The 24,455-nt window shown below is 39.1% G+C and overlaps 1 protein-coding gene across 4 annotated transcripts in view; it reads left to right on the forward strand.

Annotated features, from left to right (window-relative positions):
* The window catches only part of MINDY4 (MINDY lysine 48 deubiquitinase 4), a 74,295-nt gene that overhangs the window by 28,499 nt on the left and 21,341 nt on the right, over positions 1 to 24,455 (forward strand). For all 4 annotated transcript variants that reach the window (XM_021541859.2, XM_021541860.2, XM_077789618.1 and 1 more), the window contains exons 10-14: positions 2,508 to 2,609; positions 3,584 to 3,647; positions 4,621 to 4,686; positions 4,994 to 5,061; positions 22,303 to 22,366. In XM_021541859.2, the coding sequence (XP_021397534.2) occupies positions 2,508 to 2,609; positions 3,584 to 3,647; positions 4,621 to 4,686; positions 4,994 to 5,061; positions 22,303 to 22,366 (364 nt within the window). The remainder of the gene's footprint in view (positions 1 to 2,507; positions 2,610 to 3,583; positions 3,648 to 4,620; positions 4,687 to 4,993; positions 5,062 to 22,302; positions 22,367 to 24,455) is intronic.

A 24,455-nucleotide genomic window follows, 5' to 3' on the forward strand; every position in this document is an offset into this window, starting at 1 on the left:
TTACTTGTGATTCCCATGTATTTCTGGGTATCTGTATTAGAACACAGGCAGAGATAAGAGAAAGTTGTGATTATAATTCTTTTTTTCACTTGAAAATTCTCATCAATTCTTTCCCATATCTCACATCCTTCAGAGAGGGAAACACTCTCTAAATTAACATTATTTTCAAGGCAAACATTGAACTTGAAAGTCTGTTTTAATTTTTTTTTTTGACGTTTGGTGTTTCTTGTTTAGTCTTTTGAATTATTAGATCTTTTACTCAAACAATGGGAACAGGTTTTGTCCTCATCTCCCATGCTGGTAGCACTCTAAAACTGATAAAATCTGAATTTCAAAGACTGCCATTCTTGGAGCCACTAGAGAAAACTCCAGTTATGTTCTTCCTAGGGGTATGGAAACTTTTGGCCACTTCTTCAGTCTCATGGATATTGGGTTTATTCTCAAATCTGCCAATTCTCCACTTTGTGACTTTCAGTCCCTTGGTCCTGTAATGTTTTAGGTCCTGACTTTGGGGCACATCTTAAAAAAATACGAGCAGCTTTTACTGCAGATAGTACTTTGGAGAAAGTTTAGTGGTGGATAAAAACATCATGGTGTAGATTTGTTTAAAAGGGTTAAGTAAAAACTTCAGAAAGAAATTGAGTATGAATGCATTTAGAAACTAAAAATCATAGTTAAAACATAAAACAATCCTGTTGGAGCTTATTGAAAGCCTTATTACAGATTTAAGGATGAAGTAGCTTCTCTTGTCCATTATTTGCCAATATGGTACTGTTCCCTGAAGCATTTACCTGCTTTTTTGTCCAAACAATTAAAAATATGTTCTTTGGAAGAGGAACTCTTTATTTTAGAGGATAAATCCTTTCTTTTTTTTCAGGGTTTGGTAATAGATCTGTGCTTAACCAGTTCCTGTTGCTGATCATACCTTATTTACTCTTCTCTTGATTTTCATCCATTGCTTTTAATGGTACAACCAGTTTTATTTTCATCATTCCTTTAATCATTTTAATCAGACAGCACCTTAAGTAATGATCTCCTAGAAGTGAAGACTGTGAATTCCATCACTTAAATTCACCTGTGTGACAGGAGTAGTGTCAGAGCACAGAGAGATACCAAGTTTACAATTATTATTTAACCCTCATTAGGAGGGTTATCAATAATAAACTCAAAGAGGTCCCCCAAAAAGCAGGATAGAGCTGCTAACACCTGACTTTGGTGAATTAATGTCCTTCCAATGCCTGTTTTCCTTCTGACTTGAGAAGAAACCCACCCAGTGTGCCCAGTTTGTTCTGCAACAATCTAAAGAGAATTTTTCTCCCTACAGTTCCTTCCAGTGGGCCTGATTATCTTCAAGGTTCAAAACATCTTCTTAAATGCCTGAAGTGAGGTTTTTCTGCTCGGGGAATGGTTCCAAAAAGCCCAAAAAGCATCAGTGCCATCTCCCTCTGCAGGTGCTGAGCAGTCTCAGCTCGTGGCCTCTCATTCTGCTGCTCATTCCCAGAGAAAAGTGGGGCTCAGCTCTACCTTCAGCCCTGGAATGTTGCAGCATTTCTGAGAGAGAGAGGGCATGATTTATGTCTGGAATGAGATTTGAGCTACTCCAGTCCAGGCTTCAGATATGGGCCTTGTGGGGCCTCCAAGCCTGTGGCGCAGTTAGAAATTAAGAGTTTGTGGCGCAGTTAGAAATTAAAAGTTTGTGACACAGTTAGAAATTAAGAGTTTGTGGCGCAGTTAGAAATTAAGAGTTTGTGGCACAGTTAGAAATTAAGAGTTTGTGACACAGTTAGAAATTAAGAGTTTGTGACACAGTTAGTAATTAAGAGTTTGTGGCGCAGTTAGAAATTAAGAGTTTGTGGTGCAGTTAGAAATTAAGAGTTTGTGACCCAGTTAGAGATTAAGAGTTTGTGGCACAGTTAGAAATTAGGAGCTTGTGACACAGTAATTCAGAGTTTGTGGCGCAGTTAGAAATCGCATTAAGGTGTGATGGGAAGCACTGGGCTGTCTGGGGGTGAAGTAGCACAGGTTTATAGTGTAAGGTTTAGGCCACCTTAAGACAAAGATAAACAATGTTAGCTTGCCAATCAGAGTGCCTTTGTAAACTGTAAAGTATATAGAAGTGTATATAAAGTGCCATCTTCTCTCGAATAAGCTGAGAACATTGCATTAATCATATTGGTTGGATGTGTGTTCTGTCCTGTCCAGCTCTCCCAATTTATGAGGTCCCTGGCTTTGCTGAAATGTCTCCCCAGTGACAAAACCAGCTGCCTCCCCAACTCACAGCATTTTTGGCCATCCAGTTGTCTTTTTCTCAGCTGGAGAAGAACTGAGGTTCTTCTACATAATAAGACAAATAACGATTTTCTGATGCAGCTCACCGGAGCCTTGTTATAAACCACCGTAAAACTCTCTCTCTAAAGATGCTTTTGTTCTTTTAGGGAAAAACCTGCCCTGAATCTGTTTGCCCTCACATTTTGCTGCTTGTCTCTCCTTTATTTCCTGCACTGCAGTTGTCTCCAGCCCTCAGAAGCTCACAGGACCAAGTGCCTCTCCCTGGCTCTCGCTGACATTCTGTGGCGTGCAGGGGGCCACGAGAAAGCCCTGGTGGCACTGTGAGTAGGAGAATCACTTTCATTCCCTCTACACTGCTCTACCTGTCCCAAATCCACATAATTTACAATAAAAATGCTTTGTAAGCTGCATTTATGCCACCTAAAGCAGCCTGAGGAGCGATGCAAAATGTAATTTCTGCTGCCCCAGTAGCTGGGACAGAATAGACAAAACACTTGGAAGTTGCTGTGAAAGGTCCTGGATCTTTATTTCATTGATGGATTGGATTTAATTGATTGTAGGGATCCTCCAAAATCTTCTTATTAAGAGTTATTTTTCCAGATGCAGCATTCTGCTCCTGTATAACAGGATATTCCATTAGGGCAGGAATTAAGCTCCTTTTCTGTATTTGCCAGCTTAATTTATAAAATGTAATTAGGCTGCTTGTACACAAAACATCCAACTTTTAGGTCCCCAGCTTTGGCTGCACTGGAACCTAAAGGACTTTTTTAAGTGAGTCAGGTTTTGTGGTCATAATTAATTTCCTTTATTAGATCAACTAAAATAGCTGCAAAATCACAGAGAGGCTTTGGAACACAGAAATCCTTCGTAAACCTAAAATAGAAGAAACACATTCAAAGACATTTCAAATGATATTTCATATGTTTTACATCTCAAACTTGCTTCCTCTGTGATATTTTACATATGTTCTTCTGCTTGTTTGAATGTCATTACTCTAAAAATATTTTTCAATAAAAACTGTCATTAACATCTTATGTTTATCCTCTTTCTGTAAGGAGAAACTTGTAATTAATGTAAGACTGAGAGAGCACAGCACAGATAAAGTGCTTGTTTCAGTGACAGAAGTTTGATTTGCAATATAAACTTATTTACAAGGAATCTTTTTTTTAAAAGTCATTAAAAATAATAATAATGCAAATCTTTGGTGCATCATTCAGCTCATATAACATGCTGATTTCTCTTTAATGCCATTTTCTTCCTTTTAATATAAGTTTTGTCTGAATGTCCCCTTCAGGCCATCAGGAAGACAGCAGTTCACTCCCACAGGAAAATACAAGGCAGATGGAATCCTAGAAACTGTAAGGCTCTGTGTGACTCCCATTCTCCAGATCCTCTTTCTTGCTTTCCCTATTTCAGTTCAATAAATCTGTTGCTCTCCTAACATTTTAAAATCAAATTAGTTATGATCCAAAACCCAATAGGAGATAAAATGCCATAGCCTGCCTGGCTCTGAGTTGTCCCAGTGGCTGTGGGCAGTTGGGCTCTGTGAAATCCTTTTTTTTTTTTTTTTTTTTACCTTCCAAACCTAAAAATACTACCTGCTTTTAATGACACACAGTAGAAATGAACGTGGGCCCCTCCAATTGACCATGGGCATGAAAAGGCACTATGTTCTTCTTGTCTTACACAGAATTCTTCGCCTTTTTTCCCCTCCAGAAGCTCCAAATGGCAGAACACTTTCCAGTTATGCCTTGTTTCCATCTGAGGCTCTCTGATGGCTTTGCAAGCAACTGCCTTCAGCCAGGCTTCAGTGGTTACAGGAAATGTTTTTGGCCTCATAAAAGGGGGAATGGATGTCTCAAAAAATCTGAAGATGGAAAAACAGGCAAAGAATGTTGAAGTGAGGGCCTGGATCTGTGAGCTCTCCTGGATTTCTTGTTAAATAGGAATACTCATATTCTCTGAGTGTGGTAAATGCCTCACCCTATAGGTACAAACCCCTGAGCTTCTTGCCCATCCTGTGTCTTTAAAGCTGCATTATTCCTCTATTCTGAATTGTTTTTTATTCCATAGACAATGCTTAAAATTGAATCAAGGTGTCTGTTTGAGAAACTTAAAAATCATCAAAGAGCAGCATTGAAAAAATCAGAATATATCTGGTGTTGAGATGTAATTCAATGCCAAATGAAAACAGTAAGAGGTAGATTTCATTAGATCTTTATTTCTTTTTTGTTAGTTCAGATCTTTCCAGGAAATTTGAAAGTTTTGGCTCCTTCATTTTAGCTTTCAGGTTATAAAGTGACCTTTTTTTCTTCTTGCATTTCTTCCCAGCTGATACTTCACAGTGCCACAAGATATGAGGACCTGATTCTATTTCTACAGCAGAATATTCATCAGGTACTGTGTTTAATTATATATTAATTAAACAAATAATGGTTCAACTACAAGCCTTTTTGTCTATTAGTCTCACACAATGTGTTCTGAACACTGTTTCTACAACTCTATGGACGCGTTTTGCATTTTAACAAACACACCAACAAATCCAGCTTTAGCATAAATCACAGCAATTCCTTCTGCCTTCAGTTCTATTTGCATTTCTGGAGAATTGGGCAAAAAAATTTAGACACAACAAACAAAATAACTCCAAAATCCTAGACAAACAAACAAACAAAATAACACCAAACTAACACCTTTTGTTTTTCAGTTTGAAATTGGTCCCTATGGCTGCATCCTCCTGACTGTGTCTGTCATCTTGTCGAGATCCATCAACCTGTGAGTGCCTCTCTAGCTTTGTTTCATAAACTGCACTGGGAAAAACAGGGAGAAATCCCTGGTGTGCTTCAATCTCTGTCCTTGTGTTTTTTCTGATAAATATGGGGGAGTTGTGCAGATTTACCCACCTAATCTTGGCTTTTCTTGTATATCTTGTTATATCTTGTGTATAATTATATATATATATATATTGTAGAGATCAGTCCACCACATCTGATAGCAAATTCTCCATCTAAATCAAATTCTCCATCTAAACATTAGGGATCATGTCTGAGGTTGTTTTTTGTTCTCTCTACCTTGACAGGTTAAGCAAGCCTTGTTTAAAGGGTTATATATTTCACATACTTCAGGTGTCTTAGGTAGAGGGGGATAACCTCACTGTGATGACTTCCCCAGTCTCTCTGTCAGTGATAATGGAATAAAATGGGTGAGGCAGCTCATTTTTAGGTAGCTGTAAGTAATGCATGACAAACCTGCTCTCAGTTTATTGCTGTAATGAATATTCTGAGCTCATGAGAAGTCACCATGACCTCTTTAAAAACTCCCTGAGGCTTGCCCAGGCACAATTGCACTTATCTGAGCTTTTATAGAGACTGAAGGTGTTTCTGTGAGTGTCAGTGGGTCAGAATAGAAAGGTTTCCTTAGTTCAGTCAAGTTTTCACTGCTGTGAAAATCCCCAGGAGGAAGGGGAAGTGTCAGAACTCAAAATGTCCCTCAGACATTTTTGGATGTTCTAGGTCCAGGTCAGAAGCATTTGAGACCCTGGCAGGCAGCTGCAAACAGCTGTGATTTTGGGTTTGAGCCATGGAACGATTTACCAACCTTGCAGGTAAAACAAGAAGTCACAAAAGTTTAGATATTAGATATTAGTAGTCACAAAGTAGAGGGAGGAAATTTTTAGTGCTGTACAGGGGGGTGTTAAGTCCTGTACAGGGGGGTTTTAGTTTTGTACATGGGGGTCAGAAGTTTTAAGATGGATTTGGGATTTGGGCCTGCGCTGTCCTCCCTCTTTCTCCTTCCTTACCTCCATGTTCTTGGTGATGTTGGCACTCACAGATTGGTTTAGAGTAGAAAAGCACCATTTTATATAGGTAATAGGCATTGGGGAAAAACTGTAAACATGTAACACGTAATGTACCATATAAAAGATAGAAAAGCACCATTTAATATAGGTAATAGGCATTGGGGAAAAACTGTAAACATGTAACACGTAATGTACCATATAAAAGATAGAAAATCACCATTTAATATAGGTAATAGGCATTGGGGAAAAACTGTAAACATGTAACACGTAATGTACCATATAAAAGATAGAAAAGCACCATTTAATATAGGTAATAGGCATTGGGAAAAACTGTAACCATGTAACACGTAATGTACCATATAAAAGATAGAAAAGCACCATTTAATATAGGTAATAGGCATTGGGAAAAACTGTAACCATGTCACACGTAATGTACCATATAAAAGACAGCAGCAGCCCTGGGTGGGAGAGAAGAAGCAGTCGGGGTCAGAGAGGATGTCAGGGTGTGTGTGTGCCTCTGCCTGAGCTGTGAGCAAACCACAGCAGCCTGAGAAGAAAATCTTTTAGATGACTTGCAATAAACTGCCTTGAGATTGAACAACAGAGCCTTTTTTTGAAAGCACAGGTTGGAGGAGAGACTTTTCCACCACAGGGAGCCCCTGCGACCTGGGGTGGGCTTTGGCAGGGAAGCTGCTCCCTGCCAGTTTGCAATAAACAAGTGACACGGAGAGAGCAGCTGCACTTAAAAGCAGCACGAGGCTGATTTATGGAAGCTTTTATTTCTTACAGCCCATTGTCTTGACAAGAAACAGCAACTTAATCCAAATTTGAGATCCACAATCAGTTCTCACCTGCTGGGATCCCAGCAAGGATTTTCAGATTTTTTTTTATTATTCTTTTTTAATTGTAATTTTTTCTTTTCTTTTGCTTATAGTAACACTATAACCCTTGGCTTGACTCCACTTTTGTAGTCTAACACAAATGATGTCATAATTTCAGGGCACATGCCATTTATTCTCGTTTTTACAGCAGAGGGGTTCAGATTAATAAAGTTACTTGTGCAAGTAAGGATCTGTAGGTTCATAATTGCTGCTGTCTGCACTGCTTTGCTTGCTATAAAATGATAAATATTCTTTAATCATTTAAGTAAGGATATATTCTCCCTCATCACCTCCCAGTTCCTGCCAGATGGATTATGACAAGGCCAATCAATCAGCTGCAATTTTATTTGGGGGAGCTATGTCTAAAGTGAACATGACAGTTCTTTTTGGTGCCTGTTTGAATTTTAAACTATCTAAATATTTTTACAGATCTGATCCAGAATGTCAGAACAGTTTATGAAGTGCAGTTCTGTTTTGATGAATTACCATGATTTTCTCACAAAACTTCATTTTAAAGTACTGTTTCTCCTCTAGCTTGTACTGTGTAAGACACTGCATTGATACCTTTTTTATTACAAGAAACGGGATTTTTTCTGTTTTTAAACACAATAGAAAGTGTTTTTAGACCCTTGCACAAATTTTTTTTTAAGAAGTGCAAACTGAATTTTGTTTATGTAATCTTCAGCAATTGATTTAGCTGCCTATGTTACCTTGCTTCTCTTAGGTTATTAAAAATATCAAGACAAATAACTCAGTGCTGATACCCTCAAGAAATATGAACTATTCAGAGAGTGTTACCAGCATGGTAAGCAATTATTTACATAACTGCCATAGTTCTGGATGAACAGCTGAAGACAAACAAGAGTTGGTTTAGATAATGGAATTTTAGCCAGTTATAGATCTCCCTGAGATTGTTCTGCCCCAGTTTTTGGGGGTTTTTTGTTTTGTTTTGTTTTGTTTTGTTTTTTAACAGAAAAATCAGCAGGTTTTTACAACAGAAAACTCCATGGAAGTTTCAGTTTTCCAGATTTTTGTGCGCATATTGCACTGGAAAAAAAAAAAAAAAAGATTATTTAATTTCAGTTGAGGAGTTGATAGCACTTAGATTTTTTCCTATTTTGAGTGTTATTATCTATCTTAATGATCTTTATTGCCCAGAGAGGTTGTGGACTCCCCATCCCTGGAAGTGTCCAAGGCCAGGCTGGAGCACCTTGGGACAGTGGGAGGTGTCCCTGTCCATGGCAGGGGTGGCACTGGATGGGCCTTAAGGTCCCTCCCAACCCAAACCATTTCAGGATTCAGTGATTTATTTACTTTCTGTGTAAGTATTTGCATTTATGCCTTTAAACTCAAAAAAAAAAAAAAAAAGAAGAGGAAAAAAAGCCCCCATGATGAATTTCACTTATTTTGGATGTCTGTGTTAGAATGACAAAAATAATCTCCTAAAGTGCTTGGTTATCTCCCTCAAAAGTGAGAAAATCTAAATAGCCTACTCATAAAGAAATTTTACACCCTAGTTATCAAGTTGTGTAATGAAATCTGTTTTTTATTGATAGATCAATGAAAAATAGGAGATTAAATGTTAATAATGCAGAGCATTATGCATGACAAAAACACTCTTACAACTCTACTCACCTAGTGATGGGCTTTAAATAGGCTGTAATAAAAAAAGGAGAGAAATTCTGGCACCAGCACTAGAAATTTAATTATCTGAACACATCAGTTCAATATTCTGTGATAGACAAGAGATAAATAATGTGTTGAGAGTTGAGAACAGAATAAAAACGTATTAATGACTTCATATAAATATATGATCTTCCACATTTCATTTTGCATGTAGTCCTGTCTCCCCAGGCCAGTAAAGTCACATTAGTACTGGAGCAAAGTGGAAGACAAAAACAAAGTATCCCTTTAATTTGCACAAATAAAAAAAAATGTTTTTTCTTCACCAATAAAGAGAAATAAGTTGGAAGTAATAAAAATTCAGGCACTCATGACAAGGTTGAATACATTATTCCTCAGAGTCCAAGAGCTTTGGTGCTCTCAGGGAAGCACTTAGACTTTGATGTTAAAACAAGGATAATTCTAATTTTTTTTTCCCACAGCATAAACAACTTTCAGTACTGGGAGATGAAGAGGCCAAAAGTATCAAGAGGTTCAAATAAATTTTGAGTAATTAATGAAAGGTGCAGGCTGCAGCATCCCTAAAGCCCCTGGCTTTGATGTTGTCTCCATGTCCCCCATTTTTGTGTCCTGCCTTGATGTTTGCTGCTGCTTTTGCTGCTTTTTTTGGTCCAGATCCATAATTTTTACATTGTTACAGATCTTCCCTTGCAAATGGAAATTCCAGCTTTCAGAAAGGTCTGCTGGGCAGTTGTTCGAGGATCACAGGCAGTCTGAAGCATTTTTATTTCAGGGGGACGCATGCCAGGAAATGCAGGAGTTTGTGCCTCTTTGTAGATTTTGGGTAATGAGTTTTTCATGCTCCAAGCACTAATGATCATCACTGCCTGAGCTGATAACAAATGGCCAGAGAGGAGTGAGAATTCCTGAGGAAGTTGCTGAGAACGCGTTGTTGCTTCTGGTACAGGAAGGAATTCTGGTTCCTAACAATTGTTACCTGTTTTTTTATTTTAATTTGGTTTTTTCTTTAACAACCAGCAAAAAAAAAAAATTAAAAAGTCATATTATAGCAGCTCAAGGGACTAATCTTTCTGAGTGTGCAAGATGTGTGCTGGGATATTGACATCGATGAGAACTACAGGATATTTTCCATGCATGGGAGAGAGAATGGCTCAAAAGTTGGGCTGCAAGCCCCCATTGAGCCTCACCACTGAGTGCAGGAAAGTTGTGAATATTCAGGAGTGGTTTTAGTGACAACTCAAGTGATCCCCACAATCTGGCTGAATTTCCAGTGGGACTGCAGCACAGCTTTCCCTGCTGGGTGCTGCCTCATCCTCTCCCAACCCTTGGTCCCTTCCTTGCTGTGCTTACTCATGCAAAGCCATTCCTGAAGTGGGATGTCACTCCTTTGGATGCACCCAGTGGATCCTCAGCTTTCTTTAAATTCCAGCTCCTCGCCAATCCTGTTCCCACATTTTTCCTAATCATTGCAATAACTTGTTGGAGTTGAGACAGTCGTAGTTGTGATGGAGACAATACAAAGCAGCACACTCCATCTTCAGGAGGCTTCAAACTGGTTTTATTCTAGCATGCATGCTTTTTATACATTCTTACAAAACATAAATTTACACTTTACTCTCACCAGAGACAAACAAAGTGCTCATTGGAATAGGCAGTTGCAGGTTTCTCTTATTTCTCCTTCTTTCTTTCTTGGTTTCTGTACCAACGACATTGGTAGGAAATTCTTTCAGGGGTTAACATGGATACTCTTACCAAACTTCTCTCTGGTTCACAGAAGTTACTATTAAACCTCCTCCACAGTAATTCACTGCATAAAATCATCATTACTAGAACCCAGGAGAGCAATGAACATGTGGAACATGAGAAAATTCCTTGGGTGGAATCCCTTTGTGGAAAACCAGCGTATTGCCATTTAGAGGCTACCTGGAGACAATGCACAGAGCCTGATCTGAAACACGGGCTCACTGTGCTGCTCACAAATCAAAATGCCACTGTTTGCATCACTTCTGTGACTTGGGGATTCCTTATCAGTTACTGATGGCAGGTCACGTGTCACTCTCCAGTCAGGATTGGTCACTGGGTGGCTTTTCCATGTTTTCTCTGAAGTGCTGCTGTGAGAATCAGTAAAACAATGGCTTTAGCTGTGGGAAAAATAAAAAAAGGAGACTGATTTTGCAAGTCAAGGGGAGGCTGTGTACTTCATTAAGGTTGGCTGCTCGTAAACCTTGGAAAATGCACGTCAACATCTTCTTCCTTGTTGTGATCCCACAGCTCTATGAGCTACACTTCTCTAGTCCTCATTGCTCCAGAGGAGGGTGTTCAGACCTGTTTCAAAGTTATCTGTGCTGTTCCCCTGTTGGTGTTGGGGAATTTTGGTTGTTTGGAGTTGGTTGGTTTGTGTGTTTCTTTATTTAACTTATTTATTTCAAAAGCCAGTGTGTATTTCAAAAGCTGGTTGTTTTTAAGTTGAATAAATCACATGATGACTCCTTATCAGTGTAGGATTTCTCAATCCAATAACTCTGTCCTTGATTATTACCAATTCACCTCATTCTCTGAAATCTGTTAATGAACAGTTTTTCACTTGAGGGAATCAAATTATTAAAATTATGTTGTTCTGTGCACTTACTCTTCATTCCTGTGGTACATTTTACTTAACTGGACAAGTTAAATCTCCTTTATCTGCCATTCTGCTCCATCTTTGAAATAAAAACATGCATAAGCACCGAATCATGTTAAATGCTGCCCATTATTATGCCCTTTACCATGGTCAAATATATCTGATTATCATCTTGAGTTTACTTCTGTAATCATTTGTCTGGTTGTAAGCAATTCTACAAGACTCCTCCTCTTCTGGTCCATTGGAAAACTATTTTTACTTTTTTTTTTTTTTTTTTTAATTTTTCTAATTTTAACAGTTCTGCCTGCCTTTATGCATCAAGGGAAGTTTTTATTCTATTAGTTTTTATTCTGTTTTATTTCTATTCTATTTATTATTTTTAGTAGCAGGAAATAATCATTACTACAGTAATAATTTTATTTTTCTGTATCCTTTCCTAAATTCCTTTCTGTATCATTTACTGTAAAATAACCCTGATTCTGACACATTACTGGAATTGAAATCCCTTTCAGTCAAGCAGGACTTTGAAAAGGAAAGTGATGCTCTGCTGGCTCAGGAGCTGTGGGGTGGAACAAAGGGTCCCCCACCCTCAATCCACTTTCCTTTGCTGACACCTTTTCCTGTCCCAGAGCCAATCTCTAATTTGGAGTTCCCCTGAAATTCACCTTCTCTCCTGATGCTGTTTGGTTGCTGGAGAAAGGCTTTCTGTGAAATTATCCATTTGGCTGGGCCAGGGGAAAATTCCAATCCTGACTTCTCGTGAAGGATCCGGTCACTTGGGGCACTCTCAGCTCTTGATGGAAGTAGATTTTTCTGTGAGCCAGTTTTTCTACCTTTTTAAAGGTAGTTTCCACTCCACTTGAGAGTGCCTGGGAGAGCAGCAGCAGGGGGAAGTTGTGTCTGGGAGCAGTGTGCACTCAGGGTTTGCAGTTGTGTAATATAAATAGATGTCATTGTGGTTTTTTACAGCTTTTGGTGTTTGAAGAACACAGGGAAGCTGCTGGTTTTGAGGGGAAACAGCTGTCAATTATGTTACAGTGCTAAAAAACAAGGAGTTGGATACAACTGAAAAAAAAAATATATATATATATTTGAGAATCTCAGAGCTCTCCAAGAGCCATTTGTGATTTTGCAACATGAGGGGGGCGGGTTGGATTTACCAGGAACAGGAGGAGGAGCAAATAGGAGAGATTTTGTGGGATCCAGACCTTGGTGGAGAAGAATTGAGCCCTTTTTTGTTGGGGTGAGTGAACTTCTGTGCCTCCTGCTGCATGCAATTCTTATTTCAGGATCTTCCCTGCCTTTGAGGTAGTGGGAATTGGGCAGAGGCCCTTGTAAAGCAAAGTGTTCACTGAGCAAGAGCTGTTTGCAACATTAATCAATTAATAAATACAGAATAATGATTGCAGCTGTTAAAAGGTAATAAAAAAGGGAGTTTGCTTGAAAGAATTTAATGTTTTTCCTTAAAGAAAAGGCAAGAGTATGGGGATAATGAGTGACAGCTTTAGCAATAATTGTGGGAGGATGTGAGACCAAGATTTGAAGCTTTGTGCTTTCAAAAGGGGATAGGCAGTGGAATATGTTGATGTGTGAAATATCACTTTCTAATGCTTGAGAGAGAGGGGACCCAGGGACAAAAGGTGGTAGGAAAAGGGGGTTTGGAAGACAAGACACAGGAAAGGAGAGTAGAGTCTCACTCTACAGAAATGTGTAGGATTTGCCAAATTAAATCTGAATATAAGGCAGTTTTTAATATTGTAGATAAGGAACGTGACCCAAGTGGAAGTGTGACCCCAAAAGCAAAGAAGAGGAAAGGTTGAATTAGGTTTGAGGGTGTTTGCTGCACTGGGGGACAAGGAACAAAGTTGAGTGGTAAAGAAAAATGAGTAAATGAGACTCAACTCAGAAAAAAAAGGCAGAATCAAGAAGAAAAAGATGTTTTTATGCTGCTTCTGTTTGTTATCTTGATAGATAAGGGATTGGGGAACTGGGAAGCAATGCCAGAAATAATAAATGGGGGAAAATGTGGAGTTTGCCCAGGTATTTGAGACACGTGATTCTTGTTCCTGTGGTAAGGAAATCCGGGAATTTCAGCTGTGTCACCAGCTGGGTTCACAGAACAGAAGTGGAGGACCAGAGGCAGAGTGACAGCAAATTTGTTGTGGATGTGCAGCATGAAGGTCGCTTGTGGGAATAAAAAAAACCAGATTGCTCCCTGACACATCCAGCTCCTTGTGGAACAGATCAGGATAAATCAAAAAGCTGAGGAGCTGAAGAAAGAAAAGATATGAGCTCATCCTCTGGGGATTTTTCTGACTTCTTAAAATAGTGCAGAGGAATGAAAAAAGTGTGGTGAGCAACAACCTTCTCTGTCATCAGTGGTCTGAGTCCTGGTGTTGGAAAATGGAGGAAAAATGTGGTTCAGATCAGGCCAGACATGAGAAAATGAAACACGTGATTTCCTTATCATATTAATACAGAGATATCAGGAAATTATGTGAGATTTCTGTGTAGAGTGGAGGTGGCTGATATCAGGAATAATGTAAAGAATGCTCCAAGTTAAATTAATATTCTGCCTCTCAGTAAGGAGAGCAACACGGTGCAAAGTCAGCATGGCTGATTTGAATTCATGCACAATAACTGAATAGATTTTGTGGGAGGTGGAATTTAACCTGAAAAAGTGATGATGGCTACACAGAGGGAAGGGAAAAATAAACCAGGTATCTTTGTACCTACACCTCATTCCTAAATTTATTCACCACTTTCAAGCTTTCTCTTTCTCAGACTTTATGAATGGACCTGATCCTAAAAGCTTCCCTTTGTCATGCCTTATTTAGATTAACTTGACTTGCAGTTGTAGGAGAAAATGCAGAATTGTTAGTTAAACAAAAAAAAAAAAAAAAAAAAATAGATAATGGCACCTAATAAGAGGTTTTAAATTGACATGTCAAATGAAAAATCATTTACTAATGTGAAAATAACACATCTTTTAAAAATTCTAAAGATTATGAGAATGGAGACACAGAAAGGTGTTGTTAGCATGGGCAAGGTAACTGATAGAATTTGTCCATAATTAATCTGGGATTAAAAATGTTTTATTCCCTAAAATAATGCTGGAAAAAGGGAGTGGTGTGCTGATGAAGTGACCTGATGACTGGAAAGCTGCAAGGCCCTGTCAATACAGAGAACAAATTGTGCTGTAAAAAAGAATTGGCTCAGCCTCCTGATGAGGGCAATAAAAAATGAATTTATTTTCACTACAGAAAGTGCAAGGTCTCGTAAACAGAGACTGCTCTACTACTGTACTGGGGGGGGTTCATCAGCTGTAAGTGGCAGGATGAGGAGCAGCAGAGCACACAGTGACTCTGAGCCAGCATTAAAAAATAGCCTTGGATCTGCTCTGAGGGTGTATCAGCAGAAATAGTTTCAGGAGGTGAAGAAATGTGAATGGATTGTGCAAGGCTCTGATGTGTCCTTAGAGAAACACCGTGGCAGGCTGGGCTCACACATTAAATCTGGGGCAAGTGTAGGAAAAGCACAGACCAGGGTAAGAAGGAATCTGTTTTGTCAAAGGAGAATTCTAAAAGAGCAAGAGTTTTTATGTTTTCTAGCCTTAAGAAAAGGAAATTTTGAGGTGGAACATAACTAGTTTTTCTAAAAACTGGGATGGTGGTGGATGTAAATAAACAAGAAAGGCAGAGAAAGTGATTTAATTTAAAGATCAGTGTTAGTGCAGAGAGAAGGTGCTTCAGTAAACCTCAGCAAAGGTGAGCAAATTCCAGGATCCTGAGCTACCTCTGAGAAAAGTGTGGAAAGCTGAGAAAACAACCAAGAAATGTGGATTTCTGTGAAAGAGAGTACCGAGGATGGCTGGGTTTTGCCTGCCACGGGCAAACAACATCCTCTTCTCTTCTCCCTCTCCCAACTCTGCTTTATCCCAGCATGGGGTGTGGCTGTAATCCACACCTGGTTGATAGAAACATGGAATATTCTGGGGAGAAGCTGAGATTTGGGGGTTTACCTGCCCCTTGCTCCTATAGGATCAAGGAAAGGTTCTGCAAGGGTGTTAGCCTGTGTTTGATAGGGAAAAGACAAGAAACTCTCTAAGAAATGCAGGGAAGGATCATTCTGCTGGAATATTCTCCATGTTTCCAGCAGTAATTCCAGTATTTCCCAAGTGCCAGTCGTGCCCAGGTCACTGAGTTTATTAGCCCTTTATGAAACCTGTCCTCCACAAATTTCTCTAAATCCTTTAATCCTTTTGGCCTCCACAACCCCTGTGGCAATGAGCTCCCCACTGCAGAAATGTGTTTTGTGAAAGAGTTTTTCCTTTTTTTTTTTTTTTTTCTTTGAATTGCCCAGTGAGTTTAAGGAGTGGTGTGGAATTCAAGTTTTGGAAAGTAGTGAGGAAATATTCTTCAATCATCTCCTTGCCTTGGAGTCCACCAGTTGTGTCCTGCTGTAGTGAAATGATCCTGGTCTCTGCAGCCTCTTCCCACAGGAAAACTCCAGTTTTTAACTGTGCTTCCTTCTGACCATCAGAAATTCCTCTGATCTTACAATACCTAAATGCTCAGATTCTGTTGAGCTAAAATTTGTAGCACGTTAACTTAAAGAAATTGAACTTTTAATTGGTTTGTCCAAATGAGGAGTCTTCTTCAAATAATGGCTACAGGGTGTTTTTATCTCTAGATCAACCTTCTCTCACTTCTCAGCTTTTAATCTGAAAAAAACTTAAAAATAGATTCAGTCTGTCTTCAGTGCTGGAACATTTGTGATTTATCCCTCCAGTCCTTGGTATTTAGAAATTTGATGGCCGTGGCCAGGTTGTGGCGGGCTCCTTTTACTGTGTGTTCATCAGATGGAGAAAAGGAATTTACCTGAAGTTTCTGTTTCTTCATCTGCTCTGCAAATAACCTTAGCAAAGTCACCTAAATTGCCTTCAGGATGTAGCAGTTTCTCTCCTTGTATACAAATCTAAATAATTCCAGAGTGATTGCCTGTTTATGTGCTTATCTTTATATATAAAAATATAAATATTTTTAGATTAATATTCATATTATTTTTAGATATAAAAATCAGTGATATTAACCCTGCCCTGCAGTGATTGATCAGCTTTTTCATCTTTCCAATCTTGTTTATTGCCTTTTTCCTTTCCTTTAGCGAATCAAAGCATTTCAGAAATTAATTCTTTTGATTTTAGGGAAATAAAGTATATTAATTAAAAGACTGCAGAGGTGTGGAAGAAGTGTGATTCTACTACAAAATGTAGCAGTAACAAATAAACTGTCAGATTTTGGCCAAATTTCAGCAGGTTACTTTCACACATTCAGATTATTCAGCTGTTTGCTGAGGGGTCAGTGTGGTGAGATAAATACAGATTTAATATCTTTGCTTGTTCTGTTGAAATCAGGAGGACATTGCATTCAGTCAGAAAGATAATTTTTTTTAAATTATGTAGTGGGTTGAATATGCCAATAGATTAATCATTTTTCCCATCAGATCTATCCCTGTGAAATATAAATACTTCCCATATTTTGTCAGAATCATGGAGCAGCAGAGCTGATGAATTAACCTGCATGAATGCCTCAGACCATTTTGAGAACTTTGTGAAATTAGCAGGTATGTGGCAAAAGTGATAAATGAAGAATGAAGCCACTTCCTTGCTTCTCCTGGTCTGAATCCCAAACAATATTTTGGGTTTTTTTTTAGAGAGGCTCTTCCCTCCTTCATTGAACATTCATTTAAAACCTTTTCCAAATGCCAGTATTAAAAAAATAAAAATATTTTGGAACATTTACACAATAAGACAGTCACCCATCCTGTCATTTTCTATATCCCCATTGTAATTATTTGAAATCCTTATGCTTGAAGATGAGTTTTTTTCCCCTACCAGCCCCAAATCTATTTTGGGAGTAGACTTGTAATTGTGTGTTTGTTAATGAGACTGTTGCCATGAACAAAGTGAGGTCACCAATCTTCTGTGGCAGCTTTGACTCAGAGTTCAGGACTGTAAACCAGCCAGCACTTACTGAAATACACTCTTTTTCCTTTTATATTATTATTTTATATTATTTTTCTTTTACATTATTTTATTTTGTTCTGTTATCAAGCCAAGTGATACCTATGGCATGAAATGACTCACATTGTGATGCTCTGGGACTATTCTTATTACACTTTGTATGGGACTTCGTATTCAATATTTAATTATTCTCCACTGAAGACTTGTCAAGAATTTTCCTGGAAGTAAATTGAGAGAAAATGTATGTGAAGCATTTGAAAAACATTAATTTCACTTACTTTTGCTAAGGAAAAGTTCATCTGATTGCACGTTATGTTATATTGGAGATTCCAGTGCTCAGAAAATTTATATTTTGGATTTGTATTTATGCGCTTTTAAAACTTTACTGAGACCATGCAGATCACTGAAGTGTATTTTATCAATGCACCATCAGTGCTAAGATTTGTAATGACATTACAGTTTCTTCTATCAAGCGTGGTTTGGTCCATCTGTCTTTAGCTTTTAGATTTATTTTTTTTTCCTTTTTTATTTTTATATCCCAGAATGGATTGATTTCTAGGCAGATTTCTAGTAACTGCCTGGAAGTCAGCAAATGATGCCAGTATGGCTGTGACAATTCAGAGCAGTCAAAGGTTTGGCTCAGAACATCTGTCCACCTTGAGTACTTCACCTCCTTTATAAACACATTAATTAAGATTTGAAACAAACAGTTACAGCCAGGCTGAACATAAACACAGATTCACCAACAGGAGTACGGAGAGGAAATTAATTTCTAATATATAAAGATATTTTTTGGAAATACTTTCAGGCATCCCTGCCTTAAACCCAGAAGCATTAAAAACCATTAAAATATAGGTATAATTCACACCAGCTGTATTTTGGTGATTTCTGTCATGAGGAGATTTCTCCAGTTGCTATAAATTAAGTTTTTACTCTGAAGCCACCTTACACATCTTTTGGTTTCATCACATAATGATGTTTGTTTTGTGTGATAAGAATTTGAGAAAAAAAATGTTTGCTTGCATAAGGACTGAAAGGACATTTAAGCCTCAGGATGAGGGTTCACAATTGTTCTTTTTTTGTGGGGGAAAAAGGTTTTATTAGAAATCTTTTCTAAAAGAACAGCTCAGAGTGAGTAAACCATGTGGAGCTGAGTTTTGCCATGTTATTTAAATTCTGTGAGCGTATTAAAACACATCCACATTCTGTATATATTTTAGAATCCAAACTCTGTCTTCCCTGGTTTCGTGCAGGCATAAAGCACATCACATTTCAACTAAAACTAAAAACCAAGCTGGGAGATCTTACAAGTGACCTGAAATTTAGCAAAGTCTCGTTGTCAACTTTTGGATTCGTATCAGCACACGGAATGATTTCTGCTGAAGGCTGCACATGGAGCACATGTTGATTTAAAATCTTTATCCAGGAGATTTTAAAAATAAGTATCTTGCTTTCTGCCTGAGTAATTTTTTAAAACACTTTATTGGCTTTCTTTTAAAGACTTTCTATTACCAGGAGAGGCAAACCCAGTGTTTTGCTCTAGGAGCCAACATTCTACTACCCCACTCCCCAGCTGGGATATGAACTATCACAACACTGGAAAATAGTGATAATACAGCACAAGAAAGGAATATTTACAATTAACACTGTTGATTTTTAGTGTCTGTTTACTGATCTGTGATTCTGTTACAACAGCACATGGAGTGTTGAGCTGTAAATTAAAAAGGCATTCAGGGAGTCAAGCCTTAAATCGTTGTCTGATGATCACTGGGATACTTAAAAGACTCCTGGCTTCAAATTAATGGGGTTTAAAGCAATTTAAAAATTATAAATGGAAAATTCCGTGCTGGGGGCGTCATAGTAGTGCTAATGATTTATAGATTATGTCTGCAGACATCTGGTAGCCAGGACAGCAGAACGAGCAAACACTTCAGATTTGCCTATCCCCAGTGACCATCTCCACACCGTGACAGAAACCACCCACAGAATTGTGACTAACTCATGGTTTTACAAAGCATGAGGTGCACTTGCACCTGAAACACAACAAACACACCTGCAGAGAGGCTGTTTGGCAGGTGGGAAGAGGAGCCCCAGGCGCGTTGAGGTGTAACTCCTGTGTGGAGTGGAGGTGTAAACCCTGCATGGAGCGGAGGTGCAAACTGATTTATTAAAAAAATATGGATATTGATCTAGTGCCGATATCCAACTGTGACGGACAAAAACTCTCTAACAGTTTAAAATTAGAAAGTGTGTGTTTATTGTATTTATTGTGTATGGGACAGCTCCCAAATCCACACCGCAGTCTCCAAGTGATTACAGAGTCTTTTTATCCATACAAGTATTGAATACCCAAAATACAAATACATATTCATCATTTTGGTACATCTCATTCCCCACTTTGTATGCTAATCACTCCAAAAGCAATTAAGCATGCGTAGTTTGTCCCTTGAAATGGGTCGGTGTCCCTTTCATGGGGAGGGGTCCCAAAATGAGGAAGTAAATGAGGTCTTCCTTGTTCTGACCTTTCTGCCTTTTCAATGCAAATATGACAAATGAACTCTTGGTAGAACTCCCATTCCTTGTCTTCAGTTGGTTTCAGAACAGAGGAGGCCCAGAATTGCCTGATGTTCCTAAAAGCTATTTGTCAGCAATCAATTATTAGTTAACTACTAACTCCTAACTTCATCAAGGCCTACTCATTTATTTTAATTAACTCTAGTAAGGCTTATTTCTAACTAAAATCTTAGCTCCTCTAAAATCTCTAAATTCCTTAAAATTTACATTTCACAAGCCCCTTGTGGAGCGGAGGTGTAAGTCCCGCGTGGAGCAGAGGTGTAACTCCCGCGTAGAGCAGAGGTGTAACTCCCACGTGTAGTGGAGGTGTAACTCCTGTGTGGAGCAGAGGTGGAACTCCCACGTGTAGTGGAGGTGTAACTCCTGTGTGGAGCGGAGGTGTAAACCTCGCATGGAATGGAGGTGTAGACCCTGTGTGGAGCGGAGGTGTAACTCCCGCGTGGAGTGAAGGTGTAACTCCTGTGTGGAGCGGAGGTGTAACTCCCGCGTGGAGCGCCTGACGTTGGTTTCCTCAGCAGCGGGGCTGATTGCAAAGGCAGATGTTGTCCTTCTTCTGCAAGAGCCGAGATCCAGCTCCAGACTCCCGGATTGTTTGTGCCTACAGATGGAATTAGAGCTTCCTGCCATTGTGTGTGCCGTACGTCCCCTCGTCCCCGACTGACGCATGTTGGACATTCTGCCCACGGCGCTGGCGAGATGAGGCCATTGCTAAAACTGAAAAATGGCCAAAATCCAAAGATTTTTATCATCCCATCCATGTCTTGCAGTGGTGCACAGGGGAGTTTTCCGTGTCACGGGCACACTTTCCCCAGCCTTTCCTTTGATTTCACACGGGCGAGAGACGTCAGTGGCACTTTGTTATGTCTGACACTGACATGTAAGTTGTCTTTAAAAGGGATGAAATACATTTTTAGAAAAGGGATAAAATTCATTTTTCAAAATGAGAATCATCATACCACAGCTATGACTTTTTTCTTTATTATTTTAAATACTTCTAGGGCTGTAAACCTCAAAATTATGCGTTATATTAAAAAAAAACCCATGAGAAAATAATTATCTAAAGTTTGGAAATTGTGATTCAATGACTATGACTTCTTTTTAAATTATTTTAAATACTTTTAGGGCTGTAAACCTTGAAATTATATGTTACATTCTGATTTTGGCATTCAAAGAAAACCTATGAAAAATGGTTATCTAAAATTTGGGACTAAGACAGGAAACATTCTGGCCTTTTATGTAATAAATACATTTTTAATGGAGCATGTGTATCAATGTTAAGGGGAAATTTCCATCTAGCTTTACCCTGACCATATCAATTTAACTCCTGTTTTCTCAGAAACAAAATATTTTAATTTTAAAACAAAATTAGTTGTGCCAGTTGTCAAGAAACATGGATATTTGTATGCATAGATTTGGCAAGTCAAATTAGAATGAGGAGCCTGGATGTGTGTAGAATAACTAAGTTTTAATTGATCATTGTTCAGGCATTCTTTCTACCTCAGTAGCAATATCAAAATAAGGATGGGAGTCAAAACAATTGAGATCAGCATATTTTATACTGAAGGAAAATAGCATTTTTATGACCCATAGAATTAATCAGTGGGGTTTATTGCCACAACTCTCCCAGAACATACTACATTGGTTTTCCTCAAACCTAGATTAAACATTCATTCATGTATGAAATAATGTTTGCAATTCAATTTTATCTGCAGGATAATAAACAGGAAAATAACAGTTACAACCTTTATGGTTTAGGCCATCAACCAATCACTAATTCAGTAATTCCAGGAGTGATGAGATAGTGAACATTATTCCATAATTATGGGCAGTGCAGTTTCACAGACTTTCCTCTTTGGTGTTACGCATATAATTAGGGGCCACACAGCACCATTATAAATGTGGACACCTAGAGAGGTTTGGGTTGGTTTTTTTCCTTCTTTATTAATGGACAATGTAGTGTATAGATTGTATAGATATATTGTAAGTATTTATGACAGGAATAGCAGATCTTATGTGAGTACTGGAATACTCAGGTACTTTGTGGAGTCTGTCTCCTTAGAGAGATTCCAGATGTTGACCTGGGAAATTTGCTTCAGGTACCAGGGGTGGGGTGGACAAAGGGACCCCCAGAGGTCCCTTCTAACCTCACCCATTCTGTGACTCTGTCACACAAATAGTGCAGCAATTCTAATTTCTAAAATTCTAACTAGTAGTGACAATGACTTCTTTTCTCCTCCACTGTTGTTTCCTTCAAGCTCTACCAAACTTCTGCTTCCCACAGGTTTAGTTGAGATTTTATTTTTTTTTTGGCCACATTAAAAAAATCACGTTGAAAGGACTCAGAAAATGCAGGGCTATATTTATGGTTGGGAAATAGTTTGGTTTTGTTTTTCATTAAGATTTAGAGATGAAGAGAATGAAAAGAAGCAATTGTATTGACGTTTGATTGGTTTTAAATTCGTCTTTTCCTCTTCAGGGTGCGCAATGACTTCGATGTGCTCACAAACCGCCTGATTGGCAGCCACGGCTACTGCACCCAGGTGAGCTAAAGGCCCAGCTTTGGGGATGTCCTGTGCCTCTGCTGTGAATTGACCTCTGGGAAGAAATGGATTTCTTATATTTGAGTCAAAAAGTCATGGAATCACAGAGTGGTTTGGGTTGGAAGGGACCTTAAAGCTCACCTTATTCCAACCCTTCCAACCTTTCACTATCGCAGCTTGCTCCAAGCCCCATCCAGCCTGTTCTTAAGCATCTCCAGGGATGGGGATCCACATCCTCTCAGGGCAACCTGTGCCAGGGCCTCACCACCCTCACAGTAAAGAATTTCTTCCTAAAACCAGCTACACCTGCACTCCTTCAGCTGAAGGCCATTCCCTGTTGTCCCATCACTCCGTGCCCGTGTGAAAAGTCCCTCTCCATCTCTTTTGCAGCCCCCTTAGGTATGGGAAGGCTGCTATAAAATCTCCACCAATTTCCTTTTGTTTTTTCCCTTATCACCTTATCCTCAAGCACCTTCATCCTTTATTGTTTTTCCTTGTGTTTTGGCACGTTGTTCTCTTTGCTTTCAGAGGTTCTGCTTTGCAGGCTGTTTTTTTGGCCTGCATGTGCCTGTACCTGTGTGTCCATGTCCTCACACTCCTCTCATCTGCCTCTTTGATACTCCTTGGTTGATTTCAGTGCTAAAATATTGCTGTGTTCCCTCCCTGCCCTCTCAGAGAGGTGCCTGAGGTTCCATGTCTGATCCTGCAGCTCCTCAGAGATTCCAGGATCCCATCTATTGCCCTTCTGGCTGCCAAAGACAAGCTTCATGTTCCTCTCTTGTTGCTAGAGGACTTTTGTTCTTTGACCACCCAATGGTTCCTCAGGAAGGTGGTAGAACATCAGTGATGGTGAATAAAAGTGCTAAAAATATCAGCAAAAGCCTATAAAGTCTGGGGAATCCTTCAGGAGAAACAGAGCTGTAATTGTGTGCAGTATTTTTAAAACCCGTTCCAAATTGACCATACCAGAGTTATTCATGTCTTTGGGCATGGTAATTTGCAGTATTTTTTCTGGAAATTTTCTTTTTGTTATTTCCCCTCCTGGTTTTAGCCATATGTTATTTATTAATAGTGAGCTGGTTCACTGCTGCAGCACAGTCTGCTGTTAGCTCTGCTTTCATGCACCCCAGCTGGCCCTGGTGGGATGTTAGCTGAGAATAATATCCCATATTTAAGTTCTTGAACTTCAGGCACTCTCACATGTGCAAATGTCACATACCCTCTCACAGGTATTTAGCCTCTGACACATCCCTACTTCGCCTGGAGAGGAAATCATCAGCAATCATCTCTAGGAAATATCAATATCTTAGTGATCAGGGTCCATATGGATAAATGTCTTACAGAAGGAGACCTAAATTCATCCAGAAATAATCAGTGAAAAGAATCATAATGTAACAAATCTTGTCCAGCATCACTAAGCACACAGAGAAATGCCATGTAGTACTGGACAGGCTTTGAGTTAATATCATTCCATGCTGTACTTTTCATTGTAGAGAAGAGGGGGCAAAATGTTTTCATAAAATGTTTTCATTAAAAAAAACCCCACAACAACACTTATATGAGATGTTTGAGAGCTGGATGTGAGAGTAAATAAATTATCAGCAGTTTGCCTCCAGGCTGAAAACTGAAAAACTTCTCTAATATTTAGACTTGAGCAAAACTTTCAATACTGTCTCTCACAGCATCCTGATGCCTTGTGAAGTCTGACCTGGAACAGAGACCAGACAGAGCTAAAGAATAAAGCACGAATTTATTAAAATGGATTCACTTTGAGCAGCACCAGAGCCCAGCCAGGGCTGCACCCAAATGACCCAAAATGGTCCCAAAATGCACGAGCGCTCCCGGGGCTCTCCCTGGGATCAGTTCTGCTCCATTGGCACCTTGGAGCTCATTGTCCCATTCCAGCTCCAGCCCAGGCAGTCCCATCCTGCTTGTTTTTCTCTCTCCAGCCCACGCTGTTTGTGCTCCTGGGCTGAGGTTTGGATCATTTGTCCTTGGTGCCCAGCTGGAGCAGGAATTGTTTTGTCTCCCTGCTCTGTGCAGAGAGCTCACCATCCCCTAAAATGAAGGTCAGAGCTAAACTAAAGCA

The sequence above is a fragment of the Lonchura striata genome, chromosome 1 (assembly GCF_046129695.1).
Source record: "Lonchura striata isolate bLonStr1 chromosome 1, bLonStr1.mat, whole genome shotgun sequence".
In the NCBI taxonomy this organism is placed as follows: Eukaryota; Metazoa; Chordata; class Aves; order Passeriformes; family Estrildidae; genus Lonchura; species Lonchura striata.